We start from the raw sequence: 20087 nt of genomic DNA, 5'->3' as shown, positions 1-20087 counted from the left end.
AATGTGTGTGGGCCCTTTTTACCAGAGATCAAAAAGTGGAGACTTTGTAACAATAAGGGTCATGCCAATGGTTAGGTATAAATAGAGGTGAATATGACTCTTTACAGAAAACACAGGTGGAAAGATGACCGTGTTCCATTTTGATGTTGGTATCTAAAAAAATGTACCATTGTATGAGTTGCTCAACTCTGAATGACAGGTCACAGGGGGTTAACAGTAAAGTACCTAAGTACCGAGTCAAGGTTAGGTATATTCTTCCATACTATGAGAATGTCATCAATGTATCTGACAAACAATGCTATGTCTTCCTGAAATTTACATAATATGGCATTCTCGTGTTTTCTGACCACTAATTCACACAGAGTTCCTAACATTGGTACACCCCTTATCTATAGGTAGTTAACATCTTCAAATTTGAAGAAGGAAGAGTTCATCATCAAGTGCATTGGATCTAACACATGAGAGAGATACTTATAAGTGCCCTCCACCTTTGCCAGAAGAAACTTTCTCAGTTTGCAGAAACAGGGTTCCAGTTTTATAGAAGGGAACATTGCTTCATAGTCACATACTGTGAAATACATCACTGTGTGAGTTGTTAAGATCCCATAATTTTTGAAGTACTTGTTCTGGACTAGTGACAGTGTACATATGTTTATCTATATTGCTAGTGATGTATTTGTTAAGTAGTCTCTCTATTTTAATAGTGGGAGAAGTAGTTTTATCCACTACTGTATGTAACTGTTGGCCAATCTTATTGGGTTTTGTGAATGCTTCAAGGAAACAGACACACTCTCCACAGCATGGCGCACCATTTTTGAACTAGATTCCACCAACACAAACTCGCATTAATGGTAATTTAAGTTATTTCATAATAATTAATATGAAATTAATTCATTATTTATTCGTTTATTGTTTAAATAATATACATATTTTGAAATTCTATCCGAAACGTAACATATAAATTTTAATGCAATGTATTCTAATTATGTAATCAGTTTGAACATTTAAAAAAAACATTCTATTTTTGTTAGCCATGTTTGTTCTATATCAAATAAAATATTGTAACTATGTTCTATATCATTTGTATGTGATTATGTCTATTTCATATAGACAAAAACATTAGTAAATTTTTCTTTTTGAACAACCGTCGGTATGTTCAAACGTATTTAAACTTCTCACAAGATGTACAGAGGAGCTTAACATACAAAATTTCCATCACTACATTTGAATATTTTTGAATTTTATATTCGTATTTGTTTTAGAAGATCCAGCTAAATTACAATTAAAATATGCCTGAAGAACCCAGATGTCAAGAAAGCATTCAATTTACCAGATTTAATTGTAATACACACCAGTTAAAGATTCAAGTGAATCTAATTTTTATTAGTAAATTTGTCTTTCCATAGTGCTTGTGTTGGTTTTGTGCATGGTAAACTTTAATTGGATTTGAATATTAGTCAAGATTGATATGTGAGTCGAGAGTAACCGTTTGCAACTTTAAAACTGCAAAGAAAAATTGATTAACATTTGGGCAAATATGGTAATTTGATTTGGATTCAACTATAGAACAATTAAATTAATTTTTCTGTTATAATAGGTTGGATAAGTTTTAACAGATTTTTACGGCAAAATGCCAAGTAAGAGTTACTGACCGACCATACGTACTTACGGGAATCAAGTTGCCAATTTTTAGGAGTTGATTTCTCTGCTCCCCAAAAGCATATAGTAATTTTGGATATCTAGTTCAAAAGATAATTGTTTTCTTAGACAGTGTGCAAAATTTCAGATTTTTCTATAAAAGGGTTGCTGAAATATAAGCAATCAAAAAGGGCAAAGTTTGACAAAAAAAGCTGTATTTTCTTCTTTTTCTTCATCTGGCACTTCAGATGCCCTTAGAGGGAAACTACTGGGTCTAGAAAGCTCATTTAATACCCACAAGAGTTTTACATGCATTTTTCTAATTTTCACTTTGAAGTGCCAAACTTATCCTTACCAAAGGAAATGTCGTAAGGAAAAATATTTGACTCATCTAAATTGTCACAGTTTTTTACTTTGTGCAATTATTTTACATCTACGATGTTTTTGTTTGGATATCAATATTCCACATGGCTTATTTATTGTGAATTCACAATAATAAATCATTGTATAATTGTTTCCATTTATATTTTTCTAACAGTTTGGTATTTTAATTTTTGTGTAAAATAAATTGTCTTAAAAATTAATATAGCAATAAAAAGTAGAACATTTTAAAGAAGATAAATTTTAAATGTAAGAATTACAAATAAGTAAAAACTAAGTAAAATAAGTAAAAGGTAATTTAATTATAGATCCGAAAGTCCTGTCCGTATGAAAAAGAAAAAGTCCTCGAAGAAGCATAGAAGGGAGCGGTGAGTGACTCAACTATCTATTACCAAACATCCCTTCATTTAACATATAAATGAAGTTTATAATTAGATAAAAATTATTTGTATTTATTGTTTATATAATATGTGCGTATATTATGCTCCATTTTAATTAAGAATGTATGCTATACAAGTATATTTTTTAAAAATGTATAATCGTAGGAAAATTTGAATTATATTTAATATAATTTAATTTAAAATTGTATATCTGTTGTAAAATGTAATTATTTTTAAAGGGAAATAATGTTTTAAACTTTTAAAGATAAATAAATCTTTCTGTTTCAATATATGTGCAGTTTAATATATTTTAATACAGAAAGATTGTCATGTTCTTTAACATAATTGTTAGAATTTGAGATTACACTTCTAATAATAAATATTAATATTTTTAAGGAGTAATAGAAAAAATTTCCACACATGAATACAGTCAACCTTTTATAAGACAAAAATTTTATCTTGGAAGTTTTGCTTTGATGTTTTTTAAGAACTAAATTATCAGAATGATAACATTTGATTGCATGATTTAATTATTAAGGAATTATGTGCAAAAATCTTATATAATTGCAGGATAATTAACTAGGTGTACTGTTAGGAACTATTACATGTAATTGTCAGTCTGTTTTGAAATGATAAAAAAAATTTAATATTTAAAAAGAGATTAAGAAAAATGATAAAAGTTTTTTGCATTCAACACATTTTCAAAACAATCTTATTGCAGAAAACTAATGCGAAATTACTCTGATGTGTCAGCCCGATTGCTTTTGAGCTTGCTAAGCTTGTTGTCAGGGTGCATTTTCACATTCAAAGAATTTAAAGACCTACATTTTAGCAGTTGAAAAATTGAAATGAATTCTTTGTTATTTAATTTTGAAATTTTACTTTGTCCACTTTTAACATTTTAACTTCATATAATGATTTTTAATTCCATTTAAATTTTTTTTTGTAGTAACCAAAACTAAATGTATTAACTTGTATTTATGCAGTTTCATATGCATCTATGGATAGAATATAATCTTCAGAATAAATGAAGTAATTATAAATTAAACCATCTATGACGAATTGCCAGTAGTCTTCTTTGCACAAGTATAGTATCACATATATTACTCAAGTCTTAAAATATTAGAGCTTCACAACAGCACATAGATTATACTATGTAGGGCTGTCATACTAAATTAGTTGCATAGTCAGGAAATTCTTAAACACAGAGACATAGATGAACAATAAACAAACAAAGTACTTTTGCTGTTGTTATGCTTTGACTTAGGTTTGGCATTGCACAGCATTAGACACCATTATGTGATGTAGGAAACACTCCATCAACACAATAATAATGAAAAATGGATTTTTCAGGTTCTAAAACAGCTGTTTACTTAGGTGTTATGTATTAAAGCCAAATAATTGATGGATTATATTAGACTATATTATTACTACTATTATTTATTAAATTCTAAGTACTTTGGCACTAGAGGCAGGTATTAGGCCATCTATTGTTAAATTTAATAATTGGACTGCAATTTGAAAGAACTGTAGATCTATAAATCCCCACTGTCAACCGTTTGCTGTCTGTCTTTTTTATCTTGAGAACAGAGTTAGGTAAACAAAAGACAAGACCAGATATGAAAACCTTAGGGACAGAAGGCTCCAATTAACTATATGCTAACTTTCGATGGAAACCGGAAGTCATGTTATTTCAGTTCAAAATTTTCTCTGAAAGGCGTTAGATAGATGACTGGCACGACTTGATTGCTAAAGGAATAGTATGATGTACTGTACAGGGGCAAGACATTGTTAATTTGAAGGTGAAAAGTATATATTTTAAATTAAATAAATTAAAAAATATGATTAAAATTGCAGCTTGGCATTGTGACGATGTTACAATAAAATAATTACCTAGGTGTGTCAGATGTTCAAGTAACATGGATGAAAGTCAAATGAGGGATGCAGATAACTCAAAATAATTTCATGATGATGATATTTACAGTAAGAAGTAGAACTCACTGTGTGTGGCGTTACCAAATATTTTCCTTTCGAGTGCTTTCGACGAATGTATTTCCGTCGTTTTCAGGCGAATAAGAGATGAATGATAGTGAACATTTAATTAAATACTCTTAAAAAATATTCCAAGTTTAATGATATGATATGTGGGATGAAACACTGAACTCTTAAGTTGAACCTTGTGGTCATGAAGTGATAATGAAGGATCAGGAACACTACGATGAAGTTAACAGTGAACTCTGTCAACTCAACATTTAATTTAAAAGATACACCAAATAGTGAAAATGTTTAGATGTTCTTCAGCAAAAAATGACAAAATTGTGCAAAATCTGAGTTTGGGAGAAAGAACCATGTTTACTTTTGGATTCCAGGACTCAATGGATTAGCATGCTAACTATGCTTCAGCACATGATAGTATTTGGAAGAAATTCATATCTAACATTTATTCAAACGGTAATGGCCAATTTTGTAAAGCCTGAGGAAGAGCCCAGGAAGGGCATCGAAAACGTTCGTGACTCTAGAAAAGGAACCATTCCAGTTAACAAGTTTGAAGAGTACATATAGTTATATTCCGGTGTGTAGAGTGATTGTATGCTTCAGCATTTCTTCAGTTTATGCTTTTCTTTGCAAAAGACACTAATTGATTTCAACTATTTGTTGAAAGTGTTTTGAATCCAAATTTTAATTATCAGAGAAAATTATCACTGTTGTGGGGCCTATAAAATTGACTAGTAGCAGTATGTCACCATGATGTGATTCTTCTTATTGCTTATGCAGCACTGTTTGATTTTGCTAAAAATGCTTGAAAGCTGATTATTGCAATTAAGCAAGAATTTTCATAATGTAGTTGATTCATCAAATACAACAGAGAAGAATTATATTGTCTGATCTGCTGTAGCATTTGCATAATTTGAACTTCAAAACTAAAAGTTTGTCAGAACAGCTAAAGAATGTTTTCAGTTTCAGGGAAACTATGTTATGCCGAGCTATAAAATCATTGGTGGAATACCTAAGTAAACTAAGTGAATAAACAATGGAAACCAAGATGGCAGGTGCCAGTTGGGAAACTGAAGCCATTCGTGCCTATGACAAAATTGAAGATTTCTCATCTGATGCTCTTGCCCAAAGCCATGGGAGAGTGGAACCTCAGCAAATATTGGACAAACCATTTTCTCTTAGAGAAATTGGATGTAAGATACAAGAAACAATGCAAAACCAAAAAGCTACAACATAAAGGGACTTTCATAAAAACAGAAATGACATTATTTGAGAATGAGGATTCCTGGGGATTTGTGTACAACTTGAATATAGTTATTTACTGCCCATTCCTTCTACTAGTATCAAGGCAAAAAGAGACATTTTGCATTAGGACTGGTGTGCATGAAAATAAGGTTTGTCTTGGGATAACACTCTTGATTCATTATTTTTATGTTCATACTTTCAGGTCATTGCATGCCAAAACAAATAAAAATTTAAAGTAAAATTACTGAATTTTGTTAATGGTTTGAATGAATTAGTGGTTTGGTTATTCAGTTAGCAAAAGGTGTGAATATCTTATTAATTGTTATACTTAATATTGCAGTACCTTGTACATTATTTATCAGTTTTTAATGAAATTCAAATGAGAACTGTAATAATTTATCAACTTGAATAAAAATATACAAAAAATTTTAAATACTGATTTCAATATCAAAATTGCAATATTGAGAGCTTTCTTTCTGAAGTACCAGTATTGATAAAATTATTTTTATTGCAACTCATAATACACAGCAAATGAATGGGAGAGAAATAGATGCATATACATATCTTTGTGGTTTGGAAAAATTATGGAGAGGTGAATGCCTGTAGCAATCTTTTACAATTTCTGAAGATGCTTTTAGTGACATCAGAGGAAAGACAATCTATTTGATGTGTTTATAATTGCATGTTAACCAGAATAATTGTATCATTGCATAACCTGTATCTACTTTCAAATTGACTTTAAATACACACAATCCATGGGTTATTTATACAAAATTATGGTATAACAGATTTTGGTCAAAGTTTACCTACATGCACCGTCATGGCCGTGGTTCTGACTTTTTGTGTTCCTGACAAACTAGTCCTGGAGGGGAGCTGCTGGCAGGCCGCCGAGTGTCTAACATCACTAATTATTGATTCACAGTAGTTCTTGAACACACGTATCAATAACTAGTGATGTTAAACAATCGGCAACCTGCTGGCAGCAGGACTCCTCCCTCTGGGAGGAGTCCGTCGGGAGCATAAACAGTCAGGACTACTGCAGCCATGATGGTGCATGTAAGTAAACTTTTACGAACGTTTTTGAACTCTCAGATTCTTCTTCAGGTAACTAATAACTCCTGAACGAATGCAATTGAATTTAATTTGAATTGCATTCGTTCAGGAGTTATTAGTTACCTGAAGAACCTGAGAGTTCAAAAACATTCATAATGATCTGTTTATTAGAAGACGCACACCGGTAGCAAGCTCAGTGGTATGTTTGTTTCGAGATTTAAAGAATTAAAGATTTTAGAGAATTTTCTTAAATAAATCTCCAGTAAGTTATCACCTTTAGAACAAATGTTTTCAATCCTTTGTCTGGATCTTCATCAGGTCAGCTGTTTTAGAAACTGAATGCTTTCAAATATCAGCACAAACTCTGCGTTTCATAAATATCCATTTTTAAACATGTTCCATTCATCGAATGCTTCTCCAGGTTTAAGCTTGTTGCGTGATGTCATTATCATAAAGTGCAGTACAAAATATTAAGAGCAATTCAAACAGATAATACTTCAAAATTTATTTTAATGTTATAAATGCATCGAGTTGTGGTTTTAAAGTAATACCTGCCATGCTTAGGACAATTGTTTTTCCTCTTAGAAATTAATACAGTAGAGTCGTTTATCCGAATCAATTGGGGACTGGGGTTGTTCGGATAAGTGATTTGTTCAGATAACCGATTATGTACGAAAAAATATATTAACCTGGCCGATGTTGAAATTTTTCTTCGTTGCGTGTCGCTTCGTGTTGCATTTTCGTCGATTTTAAGCCTAAAGAAAATGTTTATAATAATAATCGAGGCTATTGTATCGTTAAAAATTATTTCTTTATTTTGTACAAACAAAATAAATACATTGAAAAATATAAAAATTATACTTTAGAAGTAAATCTAGTATTAAAAAAGTTCAATTCAGCAAGACACAGTCCGACTGGAAAGCGTTCAAATAACTGATGATTCGGATAACTGGGGTTCGGATAAACAACTCTCTGCTGTACTTCTTCCTTGTTTTTTGGCCTTATATATATCTAGCAATTCCAGAATCCTAATATTTTATAATCGTTTAGAAAAAATTGTGATTTTTTTTTTTTAAAACAAAAATGCACTGATTCTAATGTTTTGTACCTTTTCATATACAACTATAGTTCTACTTTAGGATATTATAAGATTTTAATTTTTTTTAGAAACTTCAGAAATATATATAATTCGTAGAATGTATATTTTGTATTATACATGAAGTACAGACGAAACTTTTAAGCCATTTGCAACAGAGTCCACTTTTCAGTTAAGACAGTCATGCATATTCAGTTAAGACAGTCATGCATATTCAGTTATTATTATTCCCCATTATCTATAGAAATTCTTAAATATGTTGTGTAATTGCACAGTGTTTTTGCTACTTAAATTTTTTATAGATGTCCTTTTCTATTTCTTAACATTCAAAATGATTTATTTTCACAACAAATTACTCAGTAATACAGTAATGTTAAATTTTGAAAAAATTAAAAATGAAATTATTCAAATTTTTAATGTCTTGTCTTTATTACTGAGTATTGTGGGCCAAATTTTAACATAGAATATATATATATATATATTTCTATACAACAGATATTTAAAATTAATTTTTTTTAATATGATGTGATGTGTGTCCTCAGGTAAAGCATGAAATGAAATTCTTTGTAAATTTGTGATTAACTCCGAGTAGCTTTAGAAATTTCTCTAGACACTTAGGCAACCATTTTAAATTAACAGGAAAACATAACATTTTAATTCAACATAAACACAATTTAATCTGTTTTAACTATAATGTCATCATGGATAAAGTTTTAACTATAATGTCATCATGGTAATCACATAATGGATAATATCTTTATTTGGTGTTTCTGAATAGAGAGAGAAATTTTATTATATTGTATTGAATGAGCATTGTTTTTTTGTGTAGCATAATACCACATTATTTGTGCATGCATATTAAAATACAAGCAAACTAGAGTTTTTACTAATCAGTAGCATTTGTAGTTCTGTTTATTTGGAATGTCAGAAGCTGGAAAAGCACAGTCTGCAGATGTAGCCCAAATTTAATGGCACTAGGAATTGGCTAAATTTAACCCTCTGCCATCCATCCAAACATGAATCTACACATGACAATCCTGTTTAAAACAAGACCCCACTGACTAACATAGAAAATGAATAAATAAAAAAAGACTGTAATCTAATTTTAACTGTATTTTTTGAATGATGCATTTTGTTGTTTATTAATTTTTAACACAGTCTCGACCACAATACTGATGTAATTTAGTAATAAATACACCTAAACACCAAAAAAACCAACAAATAACATGTATATACTTAACCAAACAAATGTTATCTTTTGATTTAAATGGTCATTTTCAAGTTAGAAGAAATGCAGATAGAAATCAATGTGTATTTTAAAAATAGAACAACAATACAAATTTAAAAATTGAAATCATCATGTGGCCCACCAGTGGCCAAGTCCCCTGAACACTGGGAGTTCGGTCGTGGGTTTGCACCTCGCCAGGACAGGCTGGCCACATGGAGTTTACCAGGTTTTCTCCACGTCTGTAATGCCCAAATAGGGGCCAGTTACCCTTAAAAAGATTTCCAGGAAGTCAACCCTCCTAGGCAGATCGCCAAAGTGTTGTGTTGCCATAACTTAACTAAGAAATGTGATCGTGAGATGGTTGCATGAACAATGTGGTATTAATATCATGTTTCAATAAACATATTACAACATATAAATTAAAATATAAAAGATGTTACAATATATTATAAATAAAACATATATGTATTAGTAGTAAGACTTACGTGAGGACATATAATGCTCACCATGCAGTTGAAACAGAGTCCATCTCTTTATAATTAATTGCTGTATCCTTTTTGAAAGCCTTGAATATTTTGATTTGTTTAAGATTTTTGAGACTATTGGGTCATCAGAGTGGTTTAAAATACATGCCTTATCAATATCAACTTAAATGTCATTATCAGCTGCAAAACTAGTCATTGTCATTGTGGAAAGTCTCTTTTGAATTGTATAATGATATTCCTTAATTTTGATGTTCAGGAATCTAGCAGTGGCCCCAATATATTTGCACAGACAATTCTTCCTATGATTTTGTACAGGGATAGTGTAGATCCCCATCAAGCTGTTTTTCTCTATTGGATCTTCATCATTTCTGATGCTTGAAGAAACAGTAGGTGATCTCCTGTATGCAATCTTGATATTTGTGGAGTGAGATGGGAAATTTCCCTATAGATGTTAGCTAGGGTCTTCTTATACATAACCACCATATATGATCTGTCATCTGATTTATAACTGCTCTGTGGGTTGTTCTTAATGTAAAAATAAGAGTTTTAATTAGGTGCACAGAATATCCATGCTGTTTGGCTATTTTTGAGATGTAATTAAGTTCTTTTTCCCTACAAACAATGTGTATAGACCTTCCTAATATGGCTCTAAAAGCAATGATCTTATAAGTGAAAAAAATCTTGTTACTTTCCATGGATGAAGAGTGGAGGATATGAGCTTTTTTGGAATATCTACATCATCAACTGCTTGTGCTGTGAGGTCATGTCTATGTTGAAACAATTACTTGAACACAACTTTCTTGCACAACTTGTAGAGAGTGGCTGTAGGTGTTGTCGTTGAATGTCCGTATGAATGACGACAAGTGTGGTTTTTCGTTGCAAATAATGATTGAAATATTCAAGGCCTTCAGAAGAGTACAGAGATTAATTATAAGGAGATGCACTTTGTGCTTCTAAATCATATTTTATGTTGATAATTCAAGGAGGAATGCACTTCGTTTAGATGGACAAATCAAATCTTTAAGATAATCATTCTGCAAGATTCATTTTGGGCCTAGACCCATCCTCAGTTGCAGACTATACAAAAAGTTAATGCTGGTTCTTATTTTTAAAACAAGTTTTAACCATTTTTATAATTAAAGTTTTTTAAAAGAAGAAAACAGTAATATTTTATGTTAAGTGTCACTTTTTCTACACTTTTCATTAAGTCAAGATACTCTATTTTGACTGCTTGGCAAGCATTATATGACCTTGCATAAGTCTTAGTACTAATACATATATGTTTTATTTATAATATGTTGTATTGTAACATCTTTTATATTTTAATTTGTTATATGTTGTAATATATTTATTGAAACACAATGTTAATGCCACACTGTGCGTGCACACATCTCAGAATGATTTCAATTTTCAAATTTGTATTGTTCTATTTTTAGAATACACATTTGTTTCTATCTGTTTCTTCTAACCTGAAGATGACTGTTTAAAATGGAAGAAAACATTTTTTTTTTAATATAAATATTTACTGGGTTTTTTGTTATTTAGGTGTATTTATTATTAATTGTTAACACCTGACTTCAAAGGACTTATATTTGTATATAAAGTACTGGACAGAATTATGCATCACTTAGTTTTTAAAGTTTTTTTTTTCTTGGTCACCTATAATAATCTTTTTAACAGTGTTATGATTTTTTTTTATTAATTTTAATTAATGTAAAAGAAATGCTTGAAACTAGAATTTATTCTGATAGAAAAAATGGTATAAAAGAAAAAGAAAAAATTTACTTTATTTTGTGACAACTAAGAGCGTCGCATGTGGAGAAAGAGTGTTTAAAAATGCGTTATGCCTTTTCATTGACAAGTGTAGACACTGATCTGATTACATTTTTAGTATCTTCTTTTTGGGATGTTCTCTAGTTGTCTTGAAGAGCTCTCTGAAGCTGTTGTAATTTCATAGGACAGTTTAAACAGTTCCAAAGCTGTGTCTCCAACCTATCTCATACATGCTTGATGAGATTAAGGTCTTAATTTTGTGCTGGCAAGATAGAACATTACTACCAACTTTCTTTATATACTCAGCAACAGTGTGTGCAGCTTGGCATCTAGCATTATTGTACAATAGCAGAAATTCATTATTGACTTATGGTGCAAATACCATCACATACTCCTCAAGAATGTCTTATATGTAGCACTCTGCAGTTAGTGGACTCCTATGTATGATGTACAGGTCAGTGTGTACCTCCAAAATTATGCCTGTCCAAGCCTTTATTTAACCATTACTAAAGGCTACTCTATGAGTAATACTGCAGTCTGTATATTGCTTTCTTTGGTGTCTTTACAATTTTTATCAACCATCTGGAATGCACAGAGCAAATTAGAATTAATCAGTGAATATAATGTGGCTCTACTGCTCCATCGTCCAGTAACCATACTGATTGTCAAACAGTAGACTGGCCACACAAAATGATCTAGTCAGAAACTTGCAATCTATCTTGTGGCCGTGGCAGCTCCTCACAGTTTGACCGAAAATTGACACATTTCTCACCCTTTGAAGTAGATCTGTGAGCTGAGTGCTTCTGTGAAAAAAATTCCTCAGATTTGACAGGTGAAGAAACCACTTAGCTTTCACTTCTGTGCGCTTTGCACGATCTTTACCTGGATTTGTTTCTGAGGTAACTCACAATCTCTATGAATTGCCAAAGAACCAAAGAGAGCATCCACACAGTTTCACATCAGCTAAGTTCAACATCAGCAAAAGCAACAGCTCTAGCTGTTCATGTCTTGATCTACTGTAACTTTCTAATTGACAAGTAATGAAATGGAATCGAGACAAAAGTAAGCAACCTGCTTTAGCATACAAATTCAAACCCAAAACTCTAGCAGCAGTTAGTGGAAAAGATACTTTAGTACAAATATAAACATCCATTATCCAATTTTTAGAGTAATGCTAAACGATTGCCCAATTACATTGGCTATAATAATAATACTATTTAATAATTAAATGTGAAATAATTTGGCCTAGAGGTAGTCATTTGGTGTCATCTCTTGATAAATTTATTAATTAATTTAGAAGGTTCTGGAAGAAAAGTGTGAAATAAAATGGATTATATTGATTTAATGTATTAAGATTTAATAGTTTTAATGTACGATGTGGTAATTTTGTCCAGCAGTTTATATTATTTTATTACATTTTGTAATTAATCTGTAAACAATATCTAAATATATGATTAGTTTGTTTTTGTTGTTCTGTATTGTTTTATTCATTTATGTATAGATGAAAATTTATTAAATGTTGTTTTGTTTCCAAGATAGTTATTCTACTAAAATATCTATTTTTTAACATAATTAACTATCTTAGGTTGTAAAATAACAGATTAAATAAATATATATAAAAAACGTAATGTATTTTTTCTTCTTATTATTAATTTTTCCTGTAGAAGAATTTTATGATTTAATGAAAAGTTAAGCTTTATTCTCTGTTTGTGTTATTAAGATGATGATCAGAAAAGTATAATTTCTCTATAAAATAATACATATATGAAATTAGTTTTTTTCTAGAATATCAAGTCTTTATGTGAAATTACACTAATTTAAAAAATAATTTATGGGTAAATCAATTTTGTATAAAATAATAACTTGTCAAAAATTGTAAACCAGTGTGTTTTATTGGCATAATTTATGTTTGCATTGTATTTATTATCTGAAAAAGTATGTATGGGTAAGTTTAAGTATGTTGATAATCCATTGCTACTTAAGAATAATTCATGGAAAATTCACCATTTGAACATTATATTTTTTATTTCATTATTAATAATTAGTGATGTAACGAATAGTATATTTGGCCAGGAGCGTGGCCGAATGGCCGAATATTCGGCCAAACTATTCGGCTTGATTAACGCACATAAAAATTATCGCACAAACCTCATTATGCAAGGTTCGTGCACCCTGCTCTCTATTGGCCCGATGTCACTACGATCTTTTCTTCCAGTAGGTCTAAATTATTTAAATTTTATTAATTAAATTATAATTATTAAAGTTAATATGAGATGGAGCCTAACGTCTACCTCTAGTGCCAAATTGGTTTATAATTTATGTAATAGCCGTAAATAGCCCGATACGATTCGGCAGTTGTTGGTATTTAGATGTAAGTTATAACTTATAAGTTATTTTATTTGCAATCGATCTTTTTAACTCTTTAATTAAGCAGTAAAATTTTATTTTTACTACGTATTTGTAGACTGAATAGTACCCTAAGGATATATACTTTAGTGGGGACATATGGTCTAGTTTCTCCCCAGATGTGAAACAGTTCAAATATATTATTGGGGGGTTTCTATTTGTGAAGTTTTGTGATATTTTGTTGCTATTGTTTTTGTCAATATTTTTAAAATTAACATGATTTCAAATGTTATCTTTTGCATATAATGAGAAATGCTCATTCTTTGCTTTATATATAAAATAAATTATATAGTAATTACTCATCTTCTAGAAATAAATAATTATTTCATTAAATACGATAAGTTTCAATAAAACTTTTCCTAAATCATTTTAAAATATCGTAAAAAATATTAAAATATACGCGAATACGAATATAACATAATTAACTAAACAATAACACTAATGCCCGATACGTTCTAACCTACACGCCATCAATGCCATAAGATATCGGGCTAGATAAAGGCTATAATATTATTTTAATTACGAAATAATTTACTAGAGTTAGATTCTATTTCTTATTAACTTTAATAATTATAATTTAATGTTTAGCATTAATAAAAGTTTCCAAAATGATTAATTTACTGTGTTTTTGTTATTTCTTACTCCTGTTTTTAGATATTCGGTATTCGGCCGAATAGTGATTTAAATATTCGGTATTCGGCCAAATAGCGAAAAATAGGCCGAATACTGGGTAGTAACCGAATATTCGTTACATCACTATTAATAATATAACCTTTGTCAATTTATAAGTAAATATGACAATTAATTTATTATTTCACAAATATTTTTATATGAAGATATTGTGAATTAATACTTAATATGGAAGTAATGAATGAATGAATGCTGAAGTTTTTCATTATAAAATTTTAATGTTTTCTCCCCCTTTTTAGCTTGCAGAATCTATGGAGACAAATATATTACTTAATTACAATATTTTGAATTATATAATTTTGTATAAATAATAATTTTTGATATATTATTTCATAAAATGATTATAAATTTCAAAACAAAAATTAAAAATTAAATCTGCTCTTTCTACTTAAATTTGAAATTTCATAAATCTAATTGCTTTTGAAAAATAATTATATTGCCATCAGTTATGGAAAAGTAAGTTAAAATTATATCTAAAATTTTCTCAATGCCAAAAATTATATTTTTAAATATTTTGCATTTACTTTTGTATTTTAATTTGAAAAATTGCTTAGTTTCTATCTAATAAATATTATGTATAAATTTTATATTTCATATAAATTTTTATTTATATTTTAAAATAATTAATGTACGAGAAATTGATTGGTTCTCTAAGAGTTAATATATGGGATATCCCACGTAAAATCGACCCCTCTCGCCGATTGAATAAAGCCGGACTGCCTTAAACAAAGCATCAGTTATGAAAGTTTCTGTAATATTTTGCAGATAAAATTAAGTTTGCAAAAAGTTTTTGTCTTTTTTTTGTTTGTTTTTTCCAATATGAAGATTATGGTAAATTACTCCATTGGTGATCGGGGCCAGTTTTATGTCGGATGCTCTGTACTGTTTGGAAACATAATTAAATAAATGAACATGAATCAGAATTGATGAGATTTTAGAAATTATGGGTATTCTTATCATTATAACTTGATTGTATAATCATTTAATTTTGAAATTTCAATCATGTGACTAAATACAAATATTGAAGTCTACCATATATTAATAGTAATCAAATTAGTAAAACCAATGATTGTTTTTATTTTTCTTGTTTTTAAAGACTTTTCAGGGCTTTTCTTGTAAGGTAATGTGAAGTTTTTTTATTTTAAGTGTATAATATATTGTACACTTACCTGATATTTAAAGATTTTAAGGATATTAAAATAAAAATTATTCTGTTTTAAAATTTTGGGATCTGTATTTATGTTTGCATGTCTAATCTTTAAATAATTTATGTACTTAGTTATAATTTGTAGATATATATATATAAATGAATAGAAGAAAAAACTCTGTCAATGATGTAAGAATAAAATTTTCACGAATAGGCAAAATGTATGAATTAACAGAGTTTGCTAGTACTTTGGCAATATATTGGTACAAGCCTGCCATCATTAGGCAAAACAAACACATAATTGGCAGAGGACAAAATCTGAAAATATTGGAATAGATTGAACAACATTTCAAATACTCTTTTGAGCAAGACTTTAATTTATTTAAACAAACTTCTTCATGAAAACATTCATTTAAATAAATTAAAATCTTGCTCAAAAGAGTATTTAAGGTGTTGTTGAAGCTAAATTTATTTCAGCCTACATAGAGGTGTTTTTTATTGAAATAGAATAAAAATTTTTGAATATAACATCTACAAGTATTAGTACTATACTGACATAACCTATGTTACAAATACTATACATAAACAATAACATAAGTTATAATCATTATTTGTAACACAAATATGAAATACTTATGCCATAAGTAAATAAGATTTAAATAGTTACAGTGCAAAATATCAGGATAAATATAAAAATAAAATAAGAAATATTGAGAAAGATAGCCAATAAATGGAAGCTAAGACTGTATCTTGCAGAGTGATACCCACTGATCAGGCTGTATAAATGTATGGCTGTTACACATTTATTGAAAATTCATAGCGTTTCTTATATATAAATCAATTTCTTGTCAATGGAAGACATTATAACACAATTTACAGGGGAAACTATCAGAATGATATCTCATCATATCAGCAAATACCAGAGGGACTTTCTAAGTCAGTGTTGACTGCCTCTTTTGAGCCGAAACTCGGCTAGTTCAGCTTTGTGGTGACAAGAAATCTTATGCATTTTGAACAATTGAATGTGTAACTGTCTTACATTCGTACTGCCTGAGCATTGAGTGTTACTTCACAAGAAACTGTCTAGCTTCCATTTATTGGCTACCTTTCGGGATATTTCCTATTTCATCTTTATATTTGCCTAATACTTTGCAATGTAAATAATAATTGTGATTTACGTCATTATTTACATATATTATTTGTAATGAAAGTTATGACATGACATATTTTAAAATTTTGTTCTATTCCAATATATTCAAATTTTGTTTTCTGCTATTGTGTGCTCAATTTGCCTGATGCTGGCAGGCTTATATATTTCTGAATGTACTTTCATATTTTGTTAATTTATATACTGTACTTTACTTTTTTATTAAAATATTGTGTTAACATCATTGACAGAATTTATTCATTACTATTACTGATGTATAATGCCACATTCATATACTTATATATGTAAATATTTATTTATTTGAATTGATAATTATTATTTATTAGTGATTGGTAAAGTTTAAGGATTCTTCATATAAAAGAAAATAAAGTTAATACTATTTGATAAATATGTTTAAAGTTAAGTAATTATTTATAAATTTTTATGTAATTATTGCATTATTCTTAATTTTAATTTTTAAATGTTGCATGATATTTCAATATTGGTTAATGTTACCTGTGGTAGCGAATATGGTGGCTCGTCTCTGAAACAGTGGGGACGCACGTTCCAACCTAACCTAACCTTTCTAATAAATTACCCCTATTCTAATAATTTGGCAATAATTATGGTAATTTATTAGAATAGGTTAGGTTAGGTTAGAACATGCATCCCCACTGTTTCAGAGACGAGCTGCAATGTTCGCTATCATAGGTAACATTAACCTCAATATTTATTATACAAGTTTCAAATTATAAGAAACATGTAATATGCTGTTATCTTAGTTATATGTATAATATTACAATACAGTATCACAGAATAAAACACCACAATACGTAACAAGTCCAGTGAAGATCACAAAAATAAACTATTCCAAACATAACTTATTTTAGGTATTTTGGTGTTTTATTGTGTGCTGTAACATCTAGTTTGAGTTAAGTCCTGTTGTGGAGATATTACAGTACCACATATTTAATTTTATTAATAAAATTTTGAGTACTTTTTACTTTCCTGGTTATTATAATATAACACAGGAAAGTATTGTAATTGTGTCAAATATGATCCTTTGGGTTCTTTGAATATTTTGCCATTTTGAGACCCCATTAAACCCAAAAGATCAAAAACTGGAAAAAAAGTTTATATGTGTCTGTTGGCATCTATTTTGTTTAATATTCGGGATGTGATAAAGATTAAGAACTGAAATTTGGCTATGATGCTATTTAAATTATGAAGCAAGGAACTCAAGGAGGATTGTGTGTTTTATTTTGAGTGGGGTTGGATTTAATGAAAATTTTGCTCATTATTGGTATTTATGATTTGTTTAAAAACTCATCTCTATCCTTGAAATTAAATCTTTTCTGGCTTATTATAATAATTAATAATATAAAACTTATTTTTTAATAACTTGTGATAACAGATGGTACCACATAAAAATTTTAACTTTGTGGTAATGTGTCTTAGTTTTTCTTAACTATAAGTATTTTTGCTGGGGAAAGTTGTCGAAAATTTCTGAAATTTTGCAGAGAGGTTTGTGGATTAGTGGATTGATGGCATTAAATTTTGGTGGTTAAAGCTTGATGGGGTGGAGAGATAATGGGGGGGTTGTGTGTATCTCCAGTAGGGTCAGACTTAGTGACAATTATACTGGTTATTAGTGTTTACAATTTTTTATAAAATCTGTTGCTACCCCAGAATTAAGCTGTTTGCCATCTTATAATAGTTGAAAATATAAAAAGTTTTTAAACAAAATATCATAACAGATGGTGTCACCAAATGTTGCCAGGAAAGTTAAGCAACTTGTTGCTGGATTTTTCTTTTAAGGGGAAAATATTGAATCACAATAATGCTATGCTACATGTACAAAGTATATGATATGCTTGGTGTTAGTTTATGGGACCAGGAGTGTCACTCAACACACTTTAGTGAAAATTTAAAATCCAAATTACTGAAGAGCTGGTAGTCTAACTTTGACCAAATTTGTTTTGTTGGAATTGTTTTCTCAAGATTTACAAAACTCTGACATTAAAATTTTACTTGTTTATACTATAGCTTCTAATTTGCTTATAACAAGCATTTCAAACAAATAGAAAAATGTCAACAGGAGAGAAATTTTGAAACATTTACCTTAGATCCCAGGATAGAGAAAAAAACCATTGATGCAATAGTGATGAAAGTTTGAAGACATGATGCAGAGACCTTTCCTACATAACACTTTTTAGTTTACTTTTTGATATTGGCCTTTCTTTAGTTGCATGTTTGCATGTGAAAATATTTATATTTGGAAAAATGCACATTGTTAATCACTCATTGTTGAGCAAATGTAAATTCTCTTACACTACAGTAAAGCTCATTTAAAAAAGCATAAAATGCTATTCCAAAATGGTTAACTTTAAATTCACTTTGTGTGATTAAAGCAAAACAAAACATTCAGCAATTTTGTTAACTACATACTTGTAAGATAAGTTTGAATTTACACTTCATGCAAATGAAAAAAAGAACATGTCTAGTTTATTAAAAAAGGTTTTACGCAAAAATAGAATAATATTTTTTTCATGGAAAAAGCATCTAAAGATTTAGAAGTTTGTGACTAGTACTGTTAAATCAAAAAAAGTATCTATAATGGGGACGACTAATCTATGGTATGAGTATTCAAAATGGGATATTGGGAGAAATTATCTGACACAAACATGTCATACAATTTCTTTTTCTCAACAACTCATACATCAACACCCATACTTTTCAGGAAAACTTTTTAATTATACAAAGCTTGATAAGCTTTGTGTAATTAAAAAGTTTTGATAAAGCTTGATAAGCTTTCTTCAAGTTAGTAACTGAATTGGAACACTTTGATATTTGGTAACTAATGTTTGAAAGAAACTATGTTCTAATTAGATTTTCTTGACACTAAATATTAATACATAAACTGGACAATAACCATGAATATTTCAGTAACCTTACATCCAATTTAGCAGGATAACAACAGCAGTGCAGTTCAAACATTTTTCCTACACCAAAGGCCTTCCTCTGGAACAACTGAGTTCTAAAATGGAATGATAATGTACAATAGAATGCAAACTCTAAAAACTTGAATTGATGGAATTCGAAGATCAAATGCAATTACGTTGTCAAAATTATCACCTTTCATTGATATGTGCTGGCTTACAGTGACAAATCATAATGGATTTGCCATGATCTGGAAAAGGGTTTCTCATTTTTGTAATTGATACAAATACCCTTTAATGTATCTTTAAAATTACCAGGGTCTCCATAGCTCTAATGTGTTTGGCTCTTGCTGTGTTTCGAGAAGAGTGGCATGTTGCAGCAAAGGAACCACATCTCAGACATAAGTCTGAGAATTTTCATCTCAGACATAAATAGAGAGGGTGGTGATGACTTTCCTTATGCTATATCATACCTGCATTCTTT

General features: G+C 29.6%; 1 protein-coding gene across 3 annotated transcripts in view; it reads left to right on the top strand.

Moving 5' to 3' along the window:
- LOC136982588 (serine/arginine repetitive matrix protein 2-like) overlaps positions 1–20087 on the top strand; it is a 145680-nt gene that overhangs the window by 63657 nt on the left and 61936 nt on the right. For all 3 annotated transcript variants that reach the window (XR_010881902.1, XM_067279121.1, XM_067279120.1), the window contains one exon: positions 2328–2387. Coding sequence is in view for 2 of the 3 variants with exons in the window: in XM_067279121.1 (XP_067135222.1) it covers positions 2328–2387 (60 nt within the window). In the remaining variant the exon portion in view is untranslated. The remainder of the gene's footprint in view (positions 1–2327; positions 2388–20087) is intronic.

Source organism: Centruroides vittatus, unplaced genomic scaffold, assembly GCF_030686945.1.
Source record: "Centruroides vittatus isolate TY-2023 unplaced genomic scaffold, ASM3068694v2 contig_854, whole genome shotgun sequence".
Classification (NCBI taxonomy): Eukaryota; Metazoa; Arthropoda; class Arachnida; order Scorpiones; family Buthidae; genus Centruroides; species Centruroides vittatus.
The sequence above is the reverse complement of the archived record's forward strand: the minus strand, read 5'-3'. Positions and strand labels throughout refer to the sequence as shown.